The sequence below is a fragment of the Bemisia tabaci genome, chromosome 9, assembly GCF_918797505.1.
Source record: "Bemisia tabaci chromosome 9, PGI_BMITA_v3".
Taxonomy (NCBI): Eukaryota; Metazoa; Arthropoda; class Insecta; order Hemiptera; family Aleyrodidae; genus Bemisia; species Bemisia tabaci.
This window is the reverse complement of record NC_092801.1, coordinates 7283410-7302798: the sequence shown is the minus strand read 5'-3', so window position 1 is coordinate 7302798 and position 19389 is coordinate 7283410. Positions and strand designations below refer to the sequence as shown.

At 35.8% G+C, this 19389-nt stretch overlaps 1 protein-coding gene across 2 annotated transcripts in view; it reads right to left on the bottom strand.

Annotated features, from left to right (window-relative positions):
- LOC109033165 (fatty acid synthase) overlaps nt 1-19389 on the bottom strand; it is a 37856-nt gene that overhangs the window by 11551 nt on the left and 6916 nt on the right. For both annotated transcript variants that reach the window (XM_072304219.1, XM_019045644.2), the window contains 17 exons: nt 18127-18297; nt 17455-17655; nt 16320-16558; nt 15358-15591; nt 14197-14541; nt 13237-13476; nt 12018-12207; nt 10606-10835; nt 9382-9686; nt 8600-8744; nt 7516-7626; nt 6684-6789; nt 4971-5237; nt 4268-4432; nt 2429-2586; nt 1705-1878; nt 657-911 (listed from right to left, as the gene is read on the bottom strand). In XM_072304219.1, coding sequence (XP_072160320.1) covers nt 657-911; nt 1705-1878; nt 2429-2586; nt 4268-4432; nt 4971-5237; nt 6684-6789; nt 7516-7626; nt 8600-8744; nt 9382-9686; nt 10606-10835; nt 12018-12207; nt 13237-13476; nt 14197-14541; nt 15358-15591; nt 16320-16558; nt 17455-17655; nt 18127-18297 — 3536 coding nt within the window. The remainder of the gene's footprint in view (nt 1-656; nt 912-1704; nt 1879-2428; nt 2587-4267; nt 4433-4970; nt 5238-6683; nt 6790-7515; nt 7627-8599; nt 8745-9381; nt 9687-10605; nt 10836-12017; nt 12208-13236; nt 13477-14196; nt 14542-15357; nt 15592-16319; nt 16559-17454; nt 17656-18126; nt 18298-19389) is intronic.

Sequence of the window (19389 nt, the reverse complement as noted above, 5' to 3'; positions counted from 1 at the left end):
TTTTGACCCAAAGTGAAAGAGACCCGAATTTGAAAATGCCAAAAATACGACCCGTTCGAGACAGTCCTACCTTTGACAGGCTTTGATGACATAAACAGACAAGGAAAATAGCGTTTACTGATTGGTTAAACTTAGCTACAGTCATTGCCTTGCTTTGTCAATTCGACTGCCGGCTTTTGATTTGTCAGAACTCGTTTAGCTTTCTCTCGCCGGAGGAAGGATTTTTTTTTATTTTTTTATTTTTTCATTTAATTTTATGTCAGAAAAACCTATACTGCAACCCTGCTAAAATTCCTTGCCCCTACCTCATTGTGTCAAGTGAGATGGATGCTTTTTATCTGCAAACAAAAAATTAGAGGTGGGAAAAATCTGACGTTGGCATCAAAATGAGAAATATTTGACAAAATTGTGCATGCTGAAATAAGGCGAATACTATGTTTTTGAAGAGGAGCTAGTATTTGATGGGATGAATATTCCATACTTTGCCTTTTTGTTTACTATTGCTTCAGGCTCTCTTTAAAACAAGGGGCAACATTTTTAAACCTCATAACTATAAAATTGAAAGTTTTTCTCATTGAGGAAAAAAAAAGGAGACTTTCAAGAAATTTTTATCTAAATGTAACAGCGAATGAGAGGGAAATGTATGTTCTTCTTACATAACGATACAGGATCAATCTCTCCTTTCCTGTGGAGTTCTCTGCTATTTTCTGCAACTTCGGTGCTACGAACAAGAACATCGGTTCATCGGTGGGTATTCTCACGAGAAGGAAACCATTGCGTTTGTGCTCGAGAACTGACAGGGCGTCGAAAAAGTGATAGTGGCCAGTCACCAGAAAGTGACAACTATCAGAGTCTTTTCCGGAGTAAAAGTCTTCGTTCATGTCATCCACAGCCATTCTTTTGAAATACGTCTGAAAGCAGGAATTCAGATATTACCAATAATGGTTAAAAAAATATGCCTGACAAGGAAAAAACAGCGTACTCAAGGATTTTGATCTCTATCTAGTCGACACAAAGCTTGATAAGAGTAAGACCGCACACAGATTTCTTTCTGACAGTATATTTTTCGACTTGAAACATAAATATAATAGAGTGACTTATCTTCATTCATATTGTAATATCTTGATTGAGAATTATTCTAAAAATTCTACTTTGGTTAATTGATCAATTTCTTTCGTTTTGAAAAAGATAAAAACCGTTTTTATTAATATTTCATAGAAAATTGTTAAATTTTCATAGAATAATTGAGTATCTTCAAAACAAAATTCCAAAAAATGGCTAATTTTTCGTGCACTAAAAGGGTGGGATAAGAAGTTTACAGGATTTCAAACAGCGAATATTTTCCATAAACCGTAAATTGATTACCATTTTCGTGGTCCAATACTTTTTTCACTTCAGATTTTGCATGCAAGTCATGCCTCAAACACTTTAATAAAAGAACTGTGTTCATTGACTTCAGGAAAATGGACTTTTCTGGCCTCCTTCAATATAAAATCCATATATATTCTTAAAAAATGAAGCAATTTCTTTCGAAAAATCTAAAACTGAGAGTGAAGTTTGCAAGAGAGAATGAGAAAAAATCAACTAAGAGGGTAAAATTTCTATGTTTATTCTCAGCGTGAATTTTCTAACATTTCCCAATATCACCTTCTGGCTTTTCCAATTTGTAGCCTCATAAATACTGCGGAAAAGTTATTCAAATACCTCCAGGTTGGACTGTTTTTGAAGGATGCTCTCAATGAATGGGATGAGGACTCGGATCTGAATTCCGTTTTGCACCTCCAGAACGGTTATTTTCAATTTCTCGTTGAATTCTTTGGATTGATTACAACAATCTACCATCATCTGCACGCAGAAGGCAACAAAGTCTTTCTCGTCCTGTGAAAAAAAAAGATTAGCTTTAAATTGTGGGCAAATTTATTTTCCCCACAGAAACTTCTGAACAATTATTTGATTCCACATCTATTAAGGGGATGTCTCATAGTTGATCGGAGTGTGACCAAAAAATTCTCCATATGAAACTATTGGATTTCTACTTTTTTTTTATCGCAAATGGGCCCTAGAATTCCCGAACAAGAACCAAAAGTGCCAAAGAAGGTCGCTTGCTGAACTGAGATAATAACGTTCTTTCATGTCAGTGCTGCACTGGCTAAGAGTGTTGCGCTCTGGCAGAAAGGTCTGTGGTTCAAATCCCAGCATTTTTAGTAATTTTTATTATTTTCAATTACCATTTCATATTGTTTCTTGCTTTTATCCAACTGTGTACGCAACTGTCTTTAATGAGTTGATATTCATTTACCATCGGTGATTAGTATTACAGCTAATAATAGCTTAATTAAAGTCATTTTATTATTTATATTTTAATATTATTTACTCCTTAATTGTTCATGCATTCTTTTTGTAGATGTAATGTGTTGAAGGCTCATACCTTCAGGTTCAAATTATCTGCTGGCATGAACTGTTGAGATTCAAGCTTGAGTATTGAAGGATACGGTGCGATATCCAGAGAAGTTGCTTTAGCTCCATTGATAAAGATTCCTTCACATTTTAGAGTGTTGCTGATTAGATGATAGACTGTGTTGAAATCTGTTGATAAAAGGATCGACTTATGATTTAATAACTTTTATGTAAGGAAACTAAAGCTCAACTCAATTAAAGAGTTCAAAAACACGCCAACACAGGTTTTTTTCGATTTCCACTATTTTACAGTGTAGTGACACTTTGGATAAATGCATCTGCACACAAACGGAAATTTTGAAATTGCAATTAGAGGTGCTCTAGACAGCAATGGGGAAAAGGGTGGAGGAAAATCGCTCTGATATCGGGCCTCCCTATTTCATTAGAGGGAGGAGGAGATAGCGGAGGACTGTTTCGAGGCCAGTAGCTCACAAAACACTTTTCTAGGGTACTCAGTACAATCAATTTAAATATTTGTTAGAAAAAAAGTACTTAAGAGAGAAAAGATTTAGTATATGATTGGAAATACCGATGTTGGGCCTTCCAAGAAAAAGGGGTGGCCATCGAATTTTGTGGTTTTCTTTTTTCCGTTCAATATACCTTATACCGACAAGTTATAAAAATATTCAAGGGTTACAAGTCAATAAATATAAATTTTGCGGGGCAAACCACGAAACGTCAGTATCTGAGAATCAGTGAGAAAGAAAACACACCAACCCAGCAAGTGGTTAACGCCTAATTCTTTGTCATTAAACATGGAGCATCTTTTTCGACTTGGTCCTTCACAATGTCTCCGAGCAAATATGTACTTGCTTTTTGGCAACAAAAAGATTTTTCCAAAACTAACTTCTTTGCCTCCTGTGCAGTTTTTTCTGTTTCCTGAACATTTTACTTTTTCAGAGTTGGTTGTTATCGAACTCACTGATTCAATTCCTCTTTTCTCCAACGGTGTGTAACCATTACCACTTGGCAGTCCTTCCAAAGTTATTTTCCACAAGGATTGAGAAAGTGCAAGATAACAGGATGCACTGTCTCTGGCCAAGTTTTGGAGGGTCAGGAAGATTCGGAAAGTCTCAGCCTTATTTTATTTAATTTCAAGCACCATTTCAAATTTTCAGGAAGAGTGAGATCTCTATTCATCAGATTACAAAAATTCCAAATTTTCAGGTGCAGTTGGAACTCGATTCATCAGATGGCAATTTAACGAATCAATCCTCTAGTTCCCCCAAGGAGGCCCATAAGATGAATGTTAAAATGTTCGACCATTGACCGATTGAAATTGCAACTGCATTTGATTGAATGGATCAATTTCCTATTTATCTTTTCCCCGAAGAGACAATGTTACCGTTAATGTAATGAATTGCGCAGATTGTACGTCAAAAGATAAAAGAAAATAGTCACAGATCCAATCAAAAAGCCAATCTAGAGAAATGCTTCCTCAAGGAGAAGCAGCGAGAGTTGCCAAGGCCATACTCTAGTCCGCCTGCATATTTGTCTCAAGCAACAGGAGAAACTTGATGATGGTATTGGTGGAATCATATTAATGGATTCTGCGATTAAACTGATTGACCCTGTGAAATCTGATAAATCAAGGCTTTACTGTGTTGTTCTACTACAACGTTCTAAATTTTTTTTTGAAATTTTGATTTTGAATTATCGCATCAAAAAAGTTTGAGATTTAAATTAAAGGGTCCCAAGGAAAGTTCGAAGAAACATTTTGCACTTCGGATTCTCAATTTGTACACTGAACCAAGGTTCTACCTACCTTTTCGACGTTAGTTTAATTGATTCAAGATGTCAGATTAAATACCTTTTAAAGGTTTATTGAACACTGTTGGGTTGATGATCAGCTGTTGAATTTCAGTTAGTTTAACCATTTTGCCACCGCTTTCAATTTCTTTTAAAATCGACAATTTCAGAAGAGAATCTAAGAAGACAATCCAGTTATCCTTCCATGTTACGACTCCGTGCCATTCTAGAATAAAAGAAACAGAAAAAATTACTTTTCCATTGCTCGATAACAGGGCCAATTATTTGCTGCGTAATTCATGAGGATTTGAGAGGGGAAAAAGTCAATATTCCTATTTTTAAATTTTCAGATATACTTGTGTCCATAGTGCAGTATTTTTTCCTTCCTTTATTTAAAAAAAAAAAATCAAGATTTCTGCACTATGAACAAGAGACATTTAGGCATGTACTCATTTTGACAATTTTAAATCGTCCATAGCTGCATTTAAACGCAGTCTGGTTGCATTTTGAAAAAAAAAAATGAGTAGGGAGTGGTTATGGATTCAACAAGTCGTAAATTTTGCACTGTCAAAAATTACAAATGAGAAAAACATTTTTGAACATGAAAACAACCATTAAACTATGTCCTTAACATTGAGTATTACTCAGGTAAAACTTCATAACTATTTTTCCTGGTTCATACTTGATGCGCCATAGTGCATTTCTCTAAAACTCAGGCTAACCACCCCTGATTTTAAATAAATTATAAAAACAGGGAAACCTACCGTCATCATAAAACGATTGCCTGATGATGGTTTGCCACTTCTTATTGATGTGGTAGCCACTTCCTTCTAGAAGCTGGTAGATTTCGTCGGAGGATATACTGATGTTCGGTTGGACTTCACTGGCTGTTAATATATCTGTTTCAACGCTCAGAGAGTCAGTCTTTCCCTCCCATAAACTAAGTTTGCCTTTGCAAATGAGCTCGTCATTCCAGTAGTACTCAAAGTCACCACTTCCTCGCTGGTAAAGCAAAAATAAATGGAGCACAGCTATAAGAAAAGAATAAAAACAATTTAGGCTTACTTGAAAGAGATAAAAAGTGAAGGATATTGAGCACATCATTATTAGGACTACATTTTGCAATTTGGAACTACAATATCTGGCTCAACGGGCCGATTATTGAAATTGATAGACAAAGCTATAGACAAAGAAGACAAAAGAGATATGAAGGGATCCTGTTGGTGGAGGCGGGTGATTGCAATGGACAAAGAGGGTAGGTGACAGACTAAGTAACAACAACCCATGAGGGACCCGATAGTTAGTCCATCATTTTCTCACTTAGTATATTGGAACAACCCATTTCAACCAATAGGATAGCTCCATACTCCCTATGTCTTCTTTGTTTCTCGCTTTGTCTATCAATTTCAATAATCGACCCGCAGGTTAGAAACAACGTATGTACCATCAGTTTCCTTGAGCACAAAAGAGTTTTTACAGATGAGCCAGAAATTGTAGTTCCTGATTGCAAAATAAAGTCCATTTTGTCTCTCCTGAAAAAGCTTTGGGTTCAGGAGAAGACATGCCAGTATTTTAAAAATCATTTAAATTTGGAAGTTCATTGATGAACAAATGCAGAAATGACAAAATTATCCGCAAATCAGTTGCAAAGGCCGCGTCCGATACAAAGGAAGTCTGATAGCTAAAACCACCAAAAGAAGACTGAAAAATGCAATTTTAGACGGTTTGTGACCAAAAAGCACAAACTTGGCCAATTTTTTATTGTACACATAAAACAGTCATTTAATTGGAGAAAAAACAAAAAAAACACAAATTGATGGCTAAGGAAGAATACCACTTATCTGCATATTAACGATTTTGCAGGACAGAGAAAAAATTCGCCATTTTTGTAATTTTGAGGTTTGATTTGCAATTTTTCTTTTTAATACGTTGTAGCGTCATTAAAGTACTTCCATGCTGACTTGGAAAAAATTCAAATATATTTTACAATGCAGAATGCGGCAAAGTTGACAAAACGTTTTTTCTAAAATATTCAGTTAAGCAGTATTATTCCTTGGCTTTTGATATATATTCAATTTTTGCCCAAAAAAATGGTTTTTGTAATGATGGCTAATTTACTTTTCAACAAAAACTCAATTTTCACGACAACCAATGGCTGAAGCGTTGGATAATTGGTGGTCAGATAATCAAGCATTGCTGTACAAACTCTCTTGTGTAAGCACTATCAGAAAAATCTCAGAAATCTATTTTACTTGTGTGGTTTGGTACCTTCACGTAACTCTTTATTGAAAAATTAGAGGGACCTTCAATCTTCCAGAACTTGCATACTTGTGAAGTGCTTCAGTCAGTTTTTCATTTTTTAAGAAAAGTCATACTTAGTTTGAGCAAAGATTATATGCATTTAGCGATTTTAAGGCCTTCAGTGATTATTCAAAAATGAATTGTCTTCGTAAAAAAAAAAAAAAAAAATTACCTACATTTGTTAGGAATTTCAACGTTCTTAAAGAACTGCAGATTTTCAAACATGATTGGATGGTCAAGCTGATTGCTGTTGATCAATTTCTGCGTTTCCCAAACATAGAACTGAATTGACAAACCAAAAATTTAAAATTAGAACAGAATTAAACAGATAATTTAACAAGCTATGTAGAGCCAACACCGAATAAGTTTACACACTTAGAGACTATGACAGAAGATCATCTGATGTTATTTTAGCGGGGAAAGTAAATGCAAGCATCAATATGGCGGATCTTTTCTTGCAGTCTAGAAATGCTTACACTCATTTAGTGTTAACTTTGAAGACAACAAATTGGATTATCGCTAGGTACCTGAAAAACGAAACGTTGGCATTGGCATTAAATTCTTCAGAATCAGGCTACGAAGACAGGGATAAACTAAAAACTTTGGAAAGTATTTTTGTGAACTCAACAAAAGTGACACACATTAACCTTCAAAGAAATAACATCACAGTAACAAAAAAAAAAATGAGGACTGGACCAACAAAACTCGCCATAGAGGATCTTTTAATATTTGAGGGAAATTTTTGAGGAAACCCCTTAAAAACTCATTTTAAACATATTTACAATGCTATAATTTCTATGTTTGCCAAACGTTCTCGGCAAGATCAGTTTATAACTGAAAATGATGCGCAAAATACATTTCTACCAATCAGTTACAGAACCCTCCTTAGTTACGGTACTCCAGATTGCATACTTTTTTAAGAAAATAAATAAATTAAAAACGATTTTTTATTATAAATATTAAAAAATAAATTAAAAAATAAATATATCGTTAAAGAAAAAAAATTACCAGAAGAGCAGCTGAGGGTAAAACATAACGATCCCGAAGTTTGAAACAAAGGAAAAGCTGATCATCATTTAGATTAATATTGATGAAGCGTTCTCCTGGAATTATCCCAATCTGGAAAGAAAAAATTTGACACTTTTCATTTAGAACACAGATCTTAAAGAACTGAGAACTGCTTAATTTGCATAAAAATGGAAAGAGAAGGAAAATGATGTGATCTGCCGGTTTTTGAATGGTGAAAGAGTCACGCTGCCTGCTGCGGCGTCTTCTGGCCAGCGTGCGCTGGAATTTAGTTTAAAACTAAGATTCTCATTGCAGAGGAAAAACGCTCATTTGAGAGAAATTTCCCTCCAAGAGATTAGCCGTTTGGCGCAACACTAGTTATGACCAATCAAGAAAGCAACTGCTGACAAATTTTGGGTCTAATTTAACACATCATCAGAAAAGCGAAGCTTCCTGATTTTGCTGCTCCCAAGAGCAGAGGTTGTGAGAACCAGTCCGAGGTTTGAGGACGTGATCACTGCAGCAATTATTTAATACTTCGAAAATAATATTGAGTTTCAAACATGGTGTTTAGAATGTTTAGAATTATTGACCCTGCTCATTCCTTGATTTTTAGGAACTCATTTCCTATCGAAAAATCAAAATTTTCTCTCACTGCACCGGGATTTTCTTGGAAAAAACTGTATGACTCCTTGAGTTCCAGATATGAATATTGATAATTATTATTATTTTCTTTTCTCATCTTTCAGCCGATTTTTCGGCACTTAATAGAATTTGGTTCAGAGGTTTTTAGTATCCAGTTGATGAAAACCTCTCTAGATATAATTTCTGATAATTTAAAGATTCAAATACCTCATTCAAGAGGTCAATAGTAGCGGCTCGGGTGCAATTACAATCCTTGGCATGCGTCCAAAAGCAGAAGAAGAAATTCCCGGCTTTTGGCACGGATTACCTTATTTTTCCTTGAACTTTTTCACTCCCTGATAAATCCCAGTTTTCCTGGTCCTTGCCACCATGGTTTCATAATGCATGACTTAACAAGTCCATTCACTTAAGGATAAACAGAGCTTGCTGAACTAATTACCACTGTCATCATGTTGCCAAGGGACCACTGTTCATGGTGATCCCAAGTTACCAGCGTGCTGAGAGACGGAGTACCTCTTGAAACAGGGAACTGGACTGGAGGGTACAAATTCTCAATTTGAGGCTCAAGTCCAGCTAAGTACATCCTGAAATGAGAGAAATATTCATGACATTTATTTACACGATGAAATAAATCAACTTACAGTTTGCTTAAAATACGATAATTTATGTTCCTTACCTAACATGTTGATACTTCAACTTTCTAAGAATAGTGTTCCTTTTTTTGTTTTTTTTTAGAAAAATATTCTAAATTTGTAACTCAAATTTTGACATTATCTTATTAAATCAGCGCAGAGCTATTGAGAGGCTAAAAAAAGAATGATTCAGTATTTTTCAACTTAATATAAAGTAAAATATTTGATTGGTGATCAAGGAGAGCCTTTACTTCTTCGGAGGCTTTGAAGATAAGACAAAAATGATCAAAATCCCCTAAATGAGACAGCGCATGGCGCATCATCATTCACACACTTGTAGTAAATCTCTCATTCCCATTGAAATAATCTCATGAAAAAACTGATAAATTAACTTTATAGCCCAACTTTTCTCAACTTTGGCGCAAAGAAAGACCGATCTAGAAAGCTCATTAGGCTCAGAGGGTCGTAAGGAAAATATCATATAATAATATCGAAATTTAGCCGGCGCCAAATTTCTTGCACAGTTTCTTGAACTGATGCGTGAAACTGGGCTGAGAAATCTATACACAAAACTGAATAAGACACTCACTTTCCGATTGCAGTCATGAGGAAGTACAAAGCTTTCTTGTTGTTCCTTTGAGTTAGAGGTATGTTAGTGCACTCCGAGTCCAAGGATCTTCTTAAAATTGCCTGTAGCAATCCATGAGGAGCGATTTCGATTACAATTGCATTCTTGGGAATGTGTTTGCTTGCTTCTTCAAAGAGAACAGCACTAAGAAGGTTATTTGTGTGATACTCTGGTGAGCTAGTTGCTGCTAATGGTGATCCCCACTCTGTCTCCGGGATAGAACTGCTGATCCACCTTTTGGATCTTGGTTTCGGCTCCAAAATTACCTGGAATTAGGAGATGGGTATAAGTTACGATCAAAGCAATCGAATTTCTCACGACGAGAATGAAAGTTAAAATCTACATTGAGTAGTTCAGGATGGAGCTGGGCGAATATGGTTTTATGGCCTTGAATCGAATCAAATCAAATTTAAAAAAAAGAAGTTCGAATATCGAATCAAATATTTATACCTTCTGATCAGAAACACCTCGTCGTCATTCAACTCAGAGCAAAAATTTTTGATGTTGTTTCAATTGATACAGTAAATGATTTCTCTTTACGTTTTATCTTGTGATTCAATACATTTTATTTTTTGGGCACTGAAGATAGAAATAATTAAGTTAAAAAGGAAATCTAGTATTTACTATCATTGTTGAAGATTACAAAATCAGAAATAAATAAATTCATTGGATATTAGGTCGGGTAACGTTTTTGTAGAAATTCGTATTTGCTGCGGAGAGAAAAATTCAGAATTACCAAAATATTTTCAAATATAATAACTGATTAAAGAAAATAAATAAGTTCGAAAATTCGAGGTTTTCAAGTTCGAGTTCGAATCGAATATCAAACAAATTATTCGAGCTCGAATATTCAAGATTTTCGGGTACTTACCCAGCCCTAGTTCATGATCAAGGAAATTCGTGACCTGAACTTGGCAGATTAGAGGTTTAACTCTCCTTCAAAACTGTGTATCTTGCGGACGAGGGGTCCTAGCTCTATCTTTGCCCTCTCATCTCGCTCCAGTTTCTTGTGAATAGTTTTGATTTGTGGCTTTGTTCAAAATTGCGTTGGTAACCAGGACTCTCTTCCGCAAGAAGAGCCACACTTAATTACATTAATCGTAATTGAGGGTTTTAATTAAAAAATCCTTAATTGCACAGCTAAGTAAGGCGATTAGTTTGGTAAAACTAATGAAAAAACCATACCTCCTTCAGATATTTCAGAAGTTTGGGAGCAGCAGGAGAAATATATCTACTGTGATACGCAATGTCCGAGACATTAACGGCTCTGGCAAAGACTCCCCGCTCCTTCAGGACTGCTACATATTCTTCAACATCGTCAGAGGGACCAGATAATGTGCAACTATCAGCTGCATTATGACAAGCGACTTCAATTGAAGGAGGAAGCTCATCTTTTATTTCTTGATAACCCATTCCTGGAAAATAGTTGGTTCAAATGAAGCATAAGGGACCTTCCTCAAACCAATGCTCCATTGTAAAACTTCAGATTTGTTACATGAATAACTAAATGAACTGACAATTAAAAACAGTACTCTCTCTCTGTAATATATCGTCTGCATTCATTTTCATCATTATGACCAGGTGTAACTAAAATAAGAAGTTCGAGGCATCCAGTAATTCCTTTCATTGTAGAGAAAATTATCTTATAACGGGCGTTGTTATAAAGAGAGACTACCGTACGTGAAAAAATCAATTCAAATCAGGTGTAAAGACTTTTTTGATGTAATCTCATAGTAGCACTGAGATAGTGATGACAAAAATTGTTGCACACACTGATTAGTCTCTCCTGAATTAGAAGGAGATTTTAAAATTAAAGAAGTGGAATTAACTCTGTAATGTGATGCAGAAAGGATAATTCGTAAAACATGCGCTGATCAGTAGAATGAAAGGTCATGTTAAAGTTTGCATTTTTACATCGAACTGTTTTAAGTTTAATTTAAATTTGAGAAAATTTTGAGTTTTAGTGACTGACATCAGAGCTTGAAGTTACAACCAGAATTTCAAAGTGATGAAAATTGCCACTGAATGGAGATGTTGCATGTGTGAGGGATTTGCGATTTGACTGTTGATTCTTATGTAAAAGTTCGCGAGAAACACGATGGTCCCACTAGTTTTCTCTGAAATCAACTCCCAAGCTCAAAAAAAGCTCTCAAAGTGAGGCCAAAATGGAGGGGATATCCCACCCTACCCTGAGAGTCCACGTCTACATCAAAACAAACTCTCCATGCAAAGATAGGGAGAAAATACATTGGCAGGGCTGCCACTTTATTTGGGGACTCCAAAACTGGAAACACGGCAACCCTGTCAATGTATTTGCTCCCTATCTTTGCATGGAGAGTTTGTTTTGATGTAGAGGTGGACTCTCAGGGTAGGGTGGGATATCCCCTCCATTTTGGTCTCACTTTGAGAGCTTTTTTTGAGCTTGGGAGTTAATTTCAGAGAAAACCACTGGCACCATCGTGTTTCTCGCAAACTTTTACATTAGAATCAATGGTCAAATCGCAAATCCCTCACACATGCAACATCTCCATTTTGAATCCTGACAAACGATGGAAAAAAAGAACAAATAAATTCACGTAATGGAGATCGTGTCTTACCAATTGCAGCCATTTTTCCGTGGATCAGCTCCGTCTCGATGGAGGCTCTACCTCTGGCGTAAGCAGACAAGATCATCTCTTCAGCCGTAAAACAACCATCAGCGTAGGCACAGCCCAACTCTCCTACCGAGTGGCCAACGATACCGTCTGGAAAAATTTGCAAAGCATTCAAAATATCGACTAGACCAATCTGAAAAATAAAATAGAAAAAAACCCAGATAGTGTGAAAATGATTCGTTTTTGGAAAACTCTATTGAAATCGGGTTTTTGCAAAGGGTGCGGATTTTCATGACGGGGAAATACACGGGTGGTTTCACTAATTAGGATCAATGCTTGGTTGTACCGAGGCAGTCGGACAAACGAGGGGCTTGGAGAACAAGGTGCATAAATGCAGTTTTCGAAAAAATTGAGATATTCATTCAACTAGAGCTAGTTTGAAAATATATTCTGTGAAAAATTTACAACTAGAATTCAACTTTGAAGCATCAAATAGTGAGTTTAAACTTCCTTTCTGCCATAAGGCTCCATGTAATTTTGAAATTTTGCACAAGTATTTCTTGAAACAGCAAAAACTGCACTTACGCGCCTTGTCCTTCAAGCCCCTCAAATGATGACTCAAAACTGACTTAGAGACTTTATGATTTCAAAAATTGAACTTGTAAACATACATTGATTGAGGTGTTTCCAAATTTACTTTTTTGAGGAGAAACGATTTGATTTCCGTGATCATTTTCTGTTCTTTCTGTAAAACTTATCTGTAGTGACCGTGATTTCTTAGTTTTCCAATCGAAAAGTAAAGTATGCGGTAAGTCTGCACTGTAGCAAACAAATATCAGTGATTCCTAAGTTTAGCCATTTCTTGTCATTTGACACATTCTACAACAAAAACCTTCTGCCTGATTTTGTTTATTTACCTGTCTGTTTATTTGTTTTAAATTATTTTTTCTCTCTCTTCACAGCCCCGCAAACTGGGCAGAGCCTAGTTAAGCTGCCATAACTGCACATTCATGCTCTTGGCTTTCAAAGTTTCAGGGATTAAGGCCGCAACGAACCTGTTTCTGCGGACACATTCATCAGTTCCCTGAAAATTTATTGCCACCACCAGGATTTAAACCTAGGACCCATTGACCAAAAGTCAGGCTCCCGGGCCAGCATTTTACCATTGTTTTCAAAGAATGGAAGATGGAGGTAACCATGAGGGTAAATAGCTTTTAATTACCTGTATGGCAGCAATTCCAACGAAGGAATTCAATATGTTATCGAACAACTTTCTATCAGTGCTTGTTAAAATGTGCTTCAGGTCTACGCCTCGTGGCTCCAATATACTTTGCAGCTTCTCTATCGTTTGCGCAAATAGGGGAATCTTCATCAACTGAGTTCCCATTCCATGCCATTGCGAGCCCATTCCAGAGAAGACAAACCACAATGGCCGCTTATTCCCTCCGGGTAATTGCGCAATCTGCAAGTTTCAGACTCTTTACATTGATTTGATCTCAATTTTTATTTAGAAAAATAGTTTTCAACGGAACAAAAAATTGCAGATTGAATACTCTCAATTTTTCTTGTCAAAGAGATGAGATAAAATTAAGCTGAAATAGTGTGTTGTCTGTGGTTTGTCGGATTACAAGATTTATTTACTGTGCCTCTGCCAGGTAAAACGTATGACTGGCTATCAAAAAAAAAACAGATGTTGATAGCTTGTCATTGATCTGATCCCACGTAAAAATTACCAAAAACAACTAACTTACAGTCAACTATTAGAGAATTCATATTTAAAAAAAAAAAAAAAAAATAAGAAATAAAGTGGTACTGTTATATTTAACACGTAAGTAAAAAAGTGAAAAATATTCATCTCATTTCTGACAGAATCATACAACTTTTTTATGACCTAAGAAAATAGATTCTCTTTGCTTTCCCTAGAAAATCTAAGTTTTGTTTATTTATTTTTATTTTTTAAACCAATTTTCAAGAAACCCGCAAAGCTAATACCATGCTTGATACCCCAGTTCCAGGTGACCATTGCATTGCATGAGACGATTAAACTCAGGTCACCTGGCCAGGAATCGAACACAGGACCTCTTGGTCACAGAGTCAGCACTACAACCACTACGACACAGGAGGCTAACAAAATAGTTGCGTCCCTCTTGTCTCTGCGCTACTCTCCTGTTTCGAGACTTACCTCATGTTCTTTTTCCTTTTCTTCTTTCAAGTTCGGCATCATGGTGAACGTTCGATAATTATAATTGAGGATGTTTTTCCGGAAAGCATGGTGAATCAGAGCAGCGTACTCCTCATCTGATCCGTGGCTCTCGACAACTTTCAACATTTCACGAACACCTTCCTCGTGGCGCCCGCACAGGAGGAGGAGACGAGGCAGCTCATCAGGGAACATCTCGTGAGGAAGGAGTTTGGGTTTCTTGGCTTTTGGGTTTCGTCTTAGAATCGAATGACTATAGTTACAGCAGAGACCAAATGAAGTAACACCCACAAGATCACTTGTTAGAGGAGTTTTTTCACTTACAACCTGAAGCAAAATTGAAGAAAGTAAGTGAATATTTCAACACAATATTATTTATTTTATTTACATTAGAGTACATAAATGAGAGGAGTTTTTTCACTTACAACCTGAAGTAAAATTGAAAAAAGTAAGTGAATATTTCAACACAATATTATTTATTTTATTTACATTAGAGTACATAAATGACAAAAACATAGTGTCTAAGCATACTTGTCAGTGAAAATCCCCCAAAATTTACTTTTTAAACATCATTACAAAAATAATTTAAAGAATGAAATGCCTTATAAACTAATAAGGTTTTTAACCCTTAGAAAAAAGCGTTAACTTCCAGTCTTTCAATAGTTTTCTTAATTTCAGTGGAAGATTATTAAAAGGCCTGATGGCAGGATGTGACACTGGCTGTTCAGCGACCTTCAAACAAACAATTTCATATTAAAATAACTATAACTTTGACAAAAAAGACTCCGACAAAAATTTCGACTCATGATAAATAGGAATTAGGGGTTGCAAGATTTCCTCCTTTTTTAGGATCCTTAACCAAATGAGTTGCAACTCAAACATTCCGAATATGGAGTAATTTTTCCAACTTTATACTACTTTACCGCATATAGAGTCTCAACTTAGAGTCGCGTCATCGCTAAAGATGAGTAACATGCTCAAAACCAGTCTAGAAAAATTGTTTAAAAAAGAATGTGCAACAGAGTCATCAATTATACATTCTTCCTTGTAGATGTTCTATTTTTTATCACTCATTCACTCTGGACAATTTTTTCAAATTAAACTAACTGATTGCAATTAAAATTATCTTCCTCAAGTTATTACCTTAATTTTATAGTTTGAAATGGCAGGAACATCATTGTTTGGATTGTCATAGTTGATGTTAGGAGGAATGAAACCAGTATCAAGGGCAATGATCGCTTTTGTCAGTGAGACTAAAGAAGACGCAGCTTCGGTATGTCCAATGTTGCTTTTAATCGAGCCGACTAGTAGAGGATCTTTCCTGTCATCAGGGCAGAATACATCTGCCATTGCATTTAGCTCCATCGCATCAATCCTCTGGACATAAAGTAAGCCAGTAAGATTTTTAAACTCCAATGACCTCCCTGCTTAGGTAGGAACACAATAAGTGCCTTCTGAGGCATATTAAAATAAACGTGCTGGAGGAAAGCAGAAAGTTGCACCATTTAATTACTAAATATCAACTAACACTGAGGGAAACAATTTTTGACGTTTCCTTGACTGAAATAATGAAAACTGTTGCACTGTTTTTATCAAAGACCTTGCGATGTGAGTATCAAAGGACAATTTTTTAATTTTGAAATTTTAGGATCCACCACAAAGTTCTTGGTTTCCTTGTTTGAAGTTGCGATATTCCAAAATTTGTGTTCTAACATTTGAAAAATTAAACAAATTAAAAACTTTGCCAGGGAACCTTAAAAACTGATAACTCCTTCAATTTCAGAAAAAGTGACAAGTTTACTCCAAAATGTCCATATTTTCTCCCTCCGTGCACTTTCAAAAAGTCTAGGGAAATTTTCCCCTGGAAGATAAGCTCTCTTTTCATAGATCCAGTCACATACTAGAATATTGGTGGCAAAACCACGCATGTCCGCTTGCAACGTTGCAGACTTCCTATCATACTTTGTTTTTTCTTTGGAAAACTAGTCAACGTCTTTCTTGAAAACTCCCTTGATTTTCCTTCTCTGCTAGTAGAATCTTCTGTAAGGCAGATGATGCAAGGATTTCTATGAGAAAAAATGAATAAAAGATAAAAGTTTCGTTACCTTACATGCTGATCCTTCTGCTTCGACAAATCCAACAGTTTTTGGATCTATTCCACTCTTCTTGTATGACCGTGTTAATAATTCCTTCAAATGAGGGCCTGAGTCTTCAACATACATACTGTCTCGATCTCCGAAACACTGATTGTTCACAGAGATGACAGTGCCGTATGATCTCCTTGCTTCGCAAGCTCTTTGTAGGAAGAGTACCACACAGCCTTCCGCTCTATTGTATCCATCAGCTAAAAAGTAAGATACGAAGGTTGCTGTATAAATGAAAAACTAAACAAACGGAGGGAAAAAATATTGCAGTCAGATTTCATTGGATTTTTCTGCTAAGTGTAACAAATTAGAATTACTAATTTAATGGCATTCCTTTTAAATTGGCTTGATAGCCCCCCCCCCCTTCTATTGGTTGAAGGAAACAAATAATTTTCCATTGGAGTAACCCTTTTGCTGATTGAAAAACCTCGGTCAAGACCTTGATGTCTGGGGAATTCTTGACTATGCTCATGCCCTGTTTTTGCAAGATTTCTGGGAGCTCTTCCCCTGATGAAAAACCGAAGTTTCCTTCAACTTCTTTGTGATTTTCTTGAGAAAACCTGTATAGTTCTCCAGAATCTAGATTTGAATGTCAATTACTTTTCATTTTTCAGTGGATTCTTCAGCGTAGATTCAAATTATTAATTCCAAAAGCGTTCCTGATGTTTTAACTATCTGGTTTATGAAAGCCTCTCTACTAAAATGATGATTTGAGGATTCAAAAATGTCATTCAAGAGGTCAAGACTGGTGACTCAGGTGCAATAATATAATTTTTAATAACAATAGGTACTTATATTTTCCACAGAATTTAAAAACAAAGAGGCCTCTGAGTGGTAAAAAATTGATTTCCGGCTTCTGAAACAAATTCCATGATTTTGTCCGGAAATTTTTGATTCCTTGATGAATCCCAGTTTTCCTGATTATTACCAGTTCCAGACACCATGGTGAAGACACAAAAGTGCTTTTCAATTATCACCATCAAAATGCAAGGGTCATCCAAAGGTAAGGTTCTCGATTATATAACTCCCAAACTAGTTCCCTGAGATTCAGAATGAGGAGAATCGATAATAGTTGGTCTTAGATTAATGTGAGTACCGTCTGCACAGAACGACTTCGTTCTTTCCCCGGTCGTCAGCTTGCCCATACTCTGGAACTGTAGAGAGATGGTCGGATGCAAAATCAGATTGGCGATGCCTACGATTGCTGCGTTGACGTGTCCATTTTCAATCAGCGTTTTGGCCAAGGAGAGACCCTGAGTACCGCCCGTCCATGTGGAATCCATGGTATAACTAGGTCCTGCAAGGAAAAAATATTTTAGCAAGGAGGAGGAACTTCCCTACGATAGCAAAATTTGTTACGCCCAGGCATGCTTTGAAACTCTATATAAAAGTGTGGAGTTATGAACAATTTAGCAACAGCTAACCATGAATCAATTGCAACGCGTCTAATCAAATTAAAAGAGAAGCCAAGGAGAAAAATATTTGGGTGTCTGAATGTACACTTTCATTACATTACCAGGGTGGGGAGGGGGGGGGGATAAAGGCAAACAGGACTAGTGTTTTATACAATACATAGACATACTATGTGATGTGAACCGAGGTCAGTCGATGATTTTTTTTTCTTGCACCATACTGTTGGTTGAATTCATGAATAATCAGGATATTTGGAGACATTGCACACTGATGATGGTTAAGAGCTGTGAAATTGATTAACATTATCGAAGTCTAGAAAACTGAGGATAGAAAGGAGCTAATTTATGTTACAAACCATATAAATTTAGGGAGTATGAAACCCTGTTGGCTTGCATAGCACGATTGTGTCCCAGAATACCAAAACCAGTATCTTTAGAATCAAAAATGGAGAAAAATTCTGATTCACTGACAGTTGAAGCCATTAAGACGGCGGTATTGGATCCATGTAAGTCTGAAGGACATATTCCTGTAAAAACAGACAAAATAAAATGGTTACTGATTCGATTTGGCAAAAATTGAAAAACATAACTTTTGTAACTTCAGCTTCTGGAAAAGCAAATTGTGTCTTTGTAACTAGTTGTACTTAAAAAAGGGACTTGTAAAAACTAAAAATTTTTTATTAAACTTAATTTCTTTTAAGTAAGTTTATGTCCATATCGTCGGATATCAAGTTGACAGCAATAAAATAATCTTCATTTCCACAAAAATAGAATTATAATGATGGATATTACAAAATCTATCTGCTGATCAGTTTTTTTCCTCATAAAGCGTGCATGGTGATTTTAAAGAATGGACAATGCAGTTGAAAATAAAAGCAAGGAGGCAGTTTTAAGCATTCTAAACATCAATCTAAGGAATCCCTTTACAGCAATTAAAGTCACGAAAAAAACGTTTCTTTCAGAATTTAATTTGATCAAGATACATCTACAGAGGGATAGTCAAAAATTAATTGATATAGGTATTGACGCTGTTTAAGTTCATTTCCTGGAATAAGAACATCAGTTACTAATTTTCTTAAACTTTCTAATGTTAGGAGAATCACGCCCAAAATATGACGATAAATAATTTTGAATACAAATAAAAACAGATAGTCATAAATAGTTATAGACGTATTCCTTATTTTTGAAGGATTAGTACCATACTTATTACAGGAATACATATATCTGCTTCAGAGATACCTATCAAAAAATCACTATCACCCAAGAGGGATTTAGCAACGAAAATATTGCATGGAATCGCGATTTTTTTCCATAATATTGAAATATTTATGCATCATTCAGTCAATAAATGTCCAATTTAAACAATCAATAAAAAGATTATTACGTATCAGAAAGATACTGGTCAATTTGCAGTGCAAACAAAACTGCAATGTTTTTCAATTTTAACTAGGAAAATAAAAGAAGCCACTTCAGTTAGTAGGTGGGCAATGTATAAGACCTGTGCTACTAAAGTATGGAGTCCTAAAAGCAATTTGAGAATAATTCTGTATAAATGTTAAATTTAAAACTGTGACCGCATTTGCAAAAGGGACCTTCTCTTCTGGCATGAAATTTTTCTC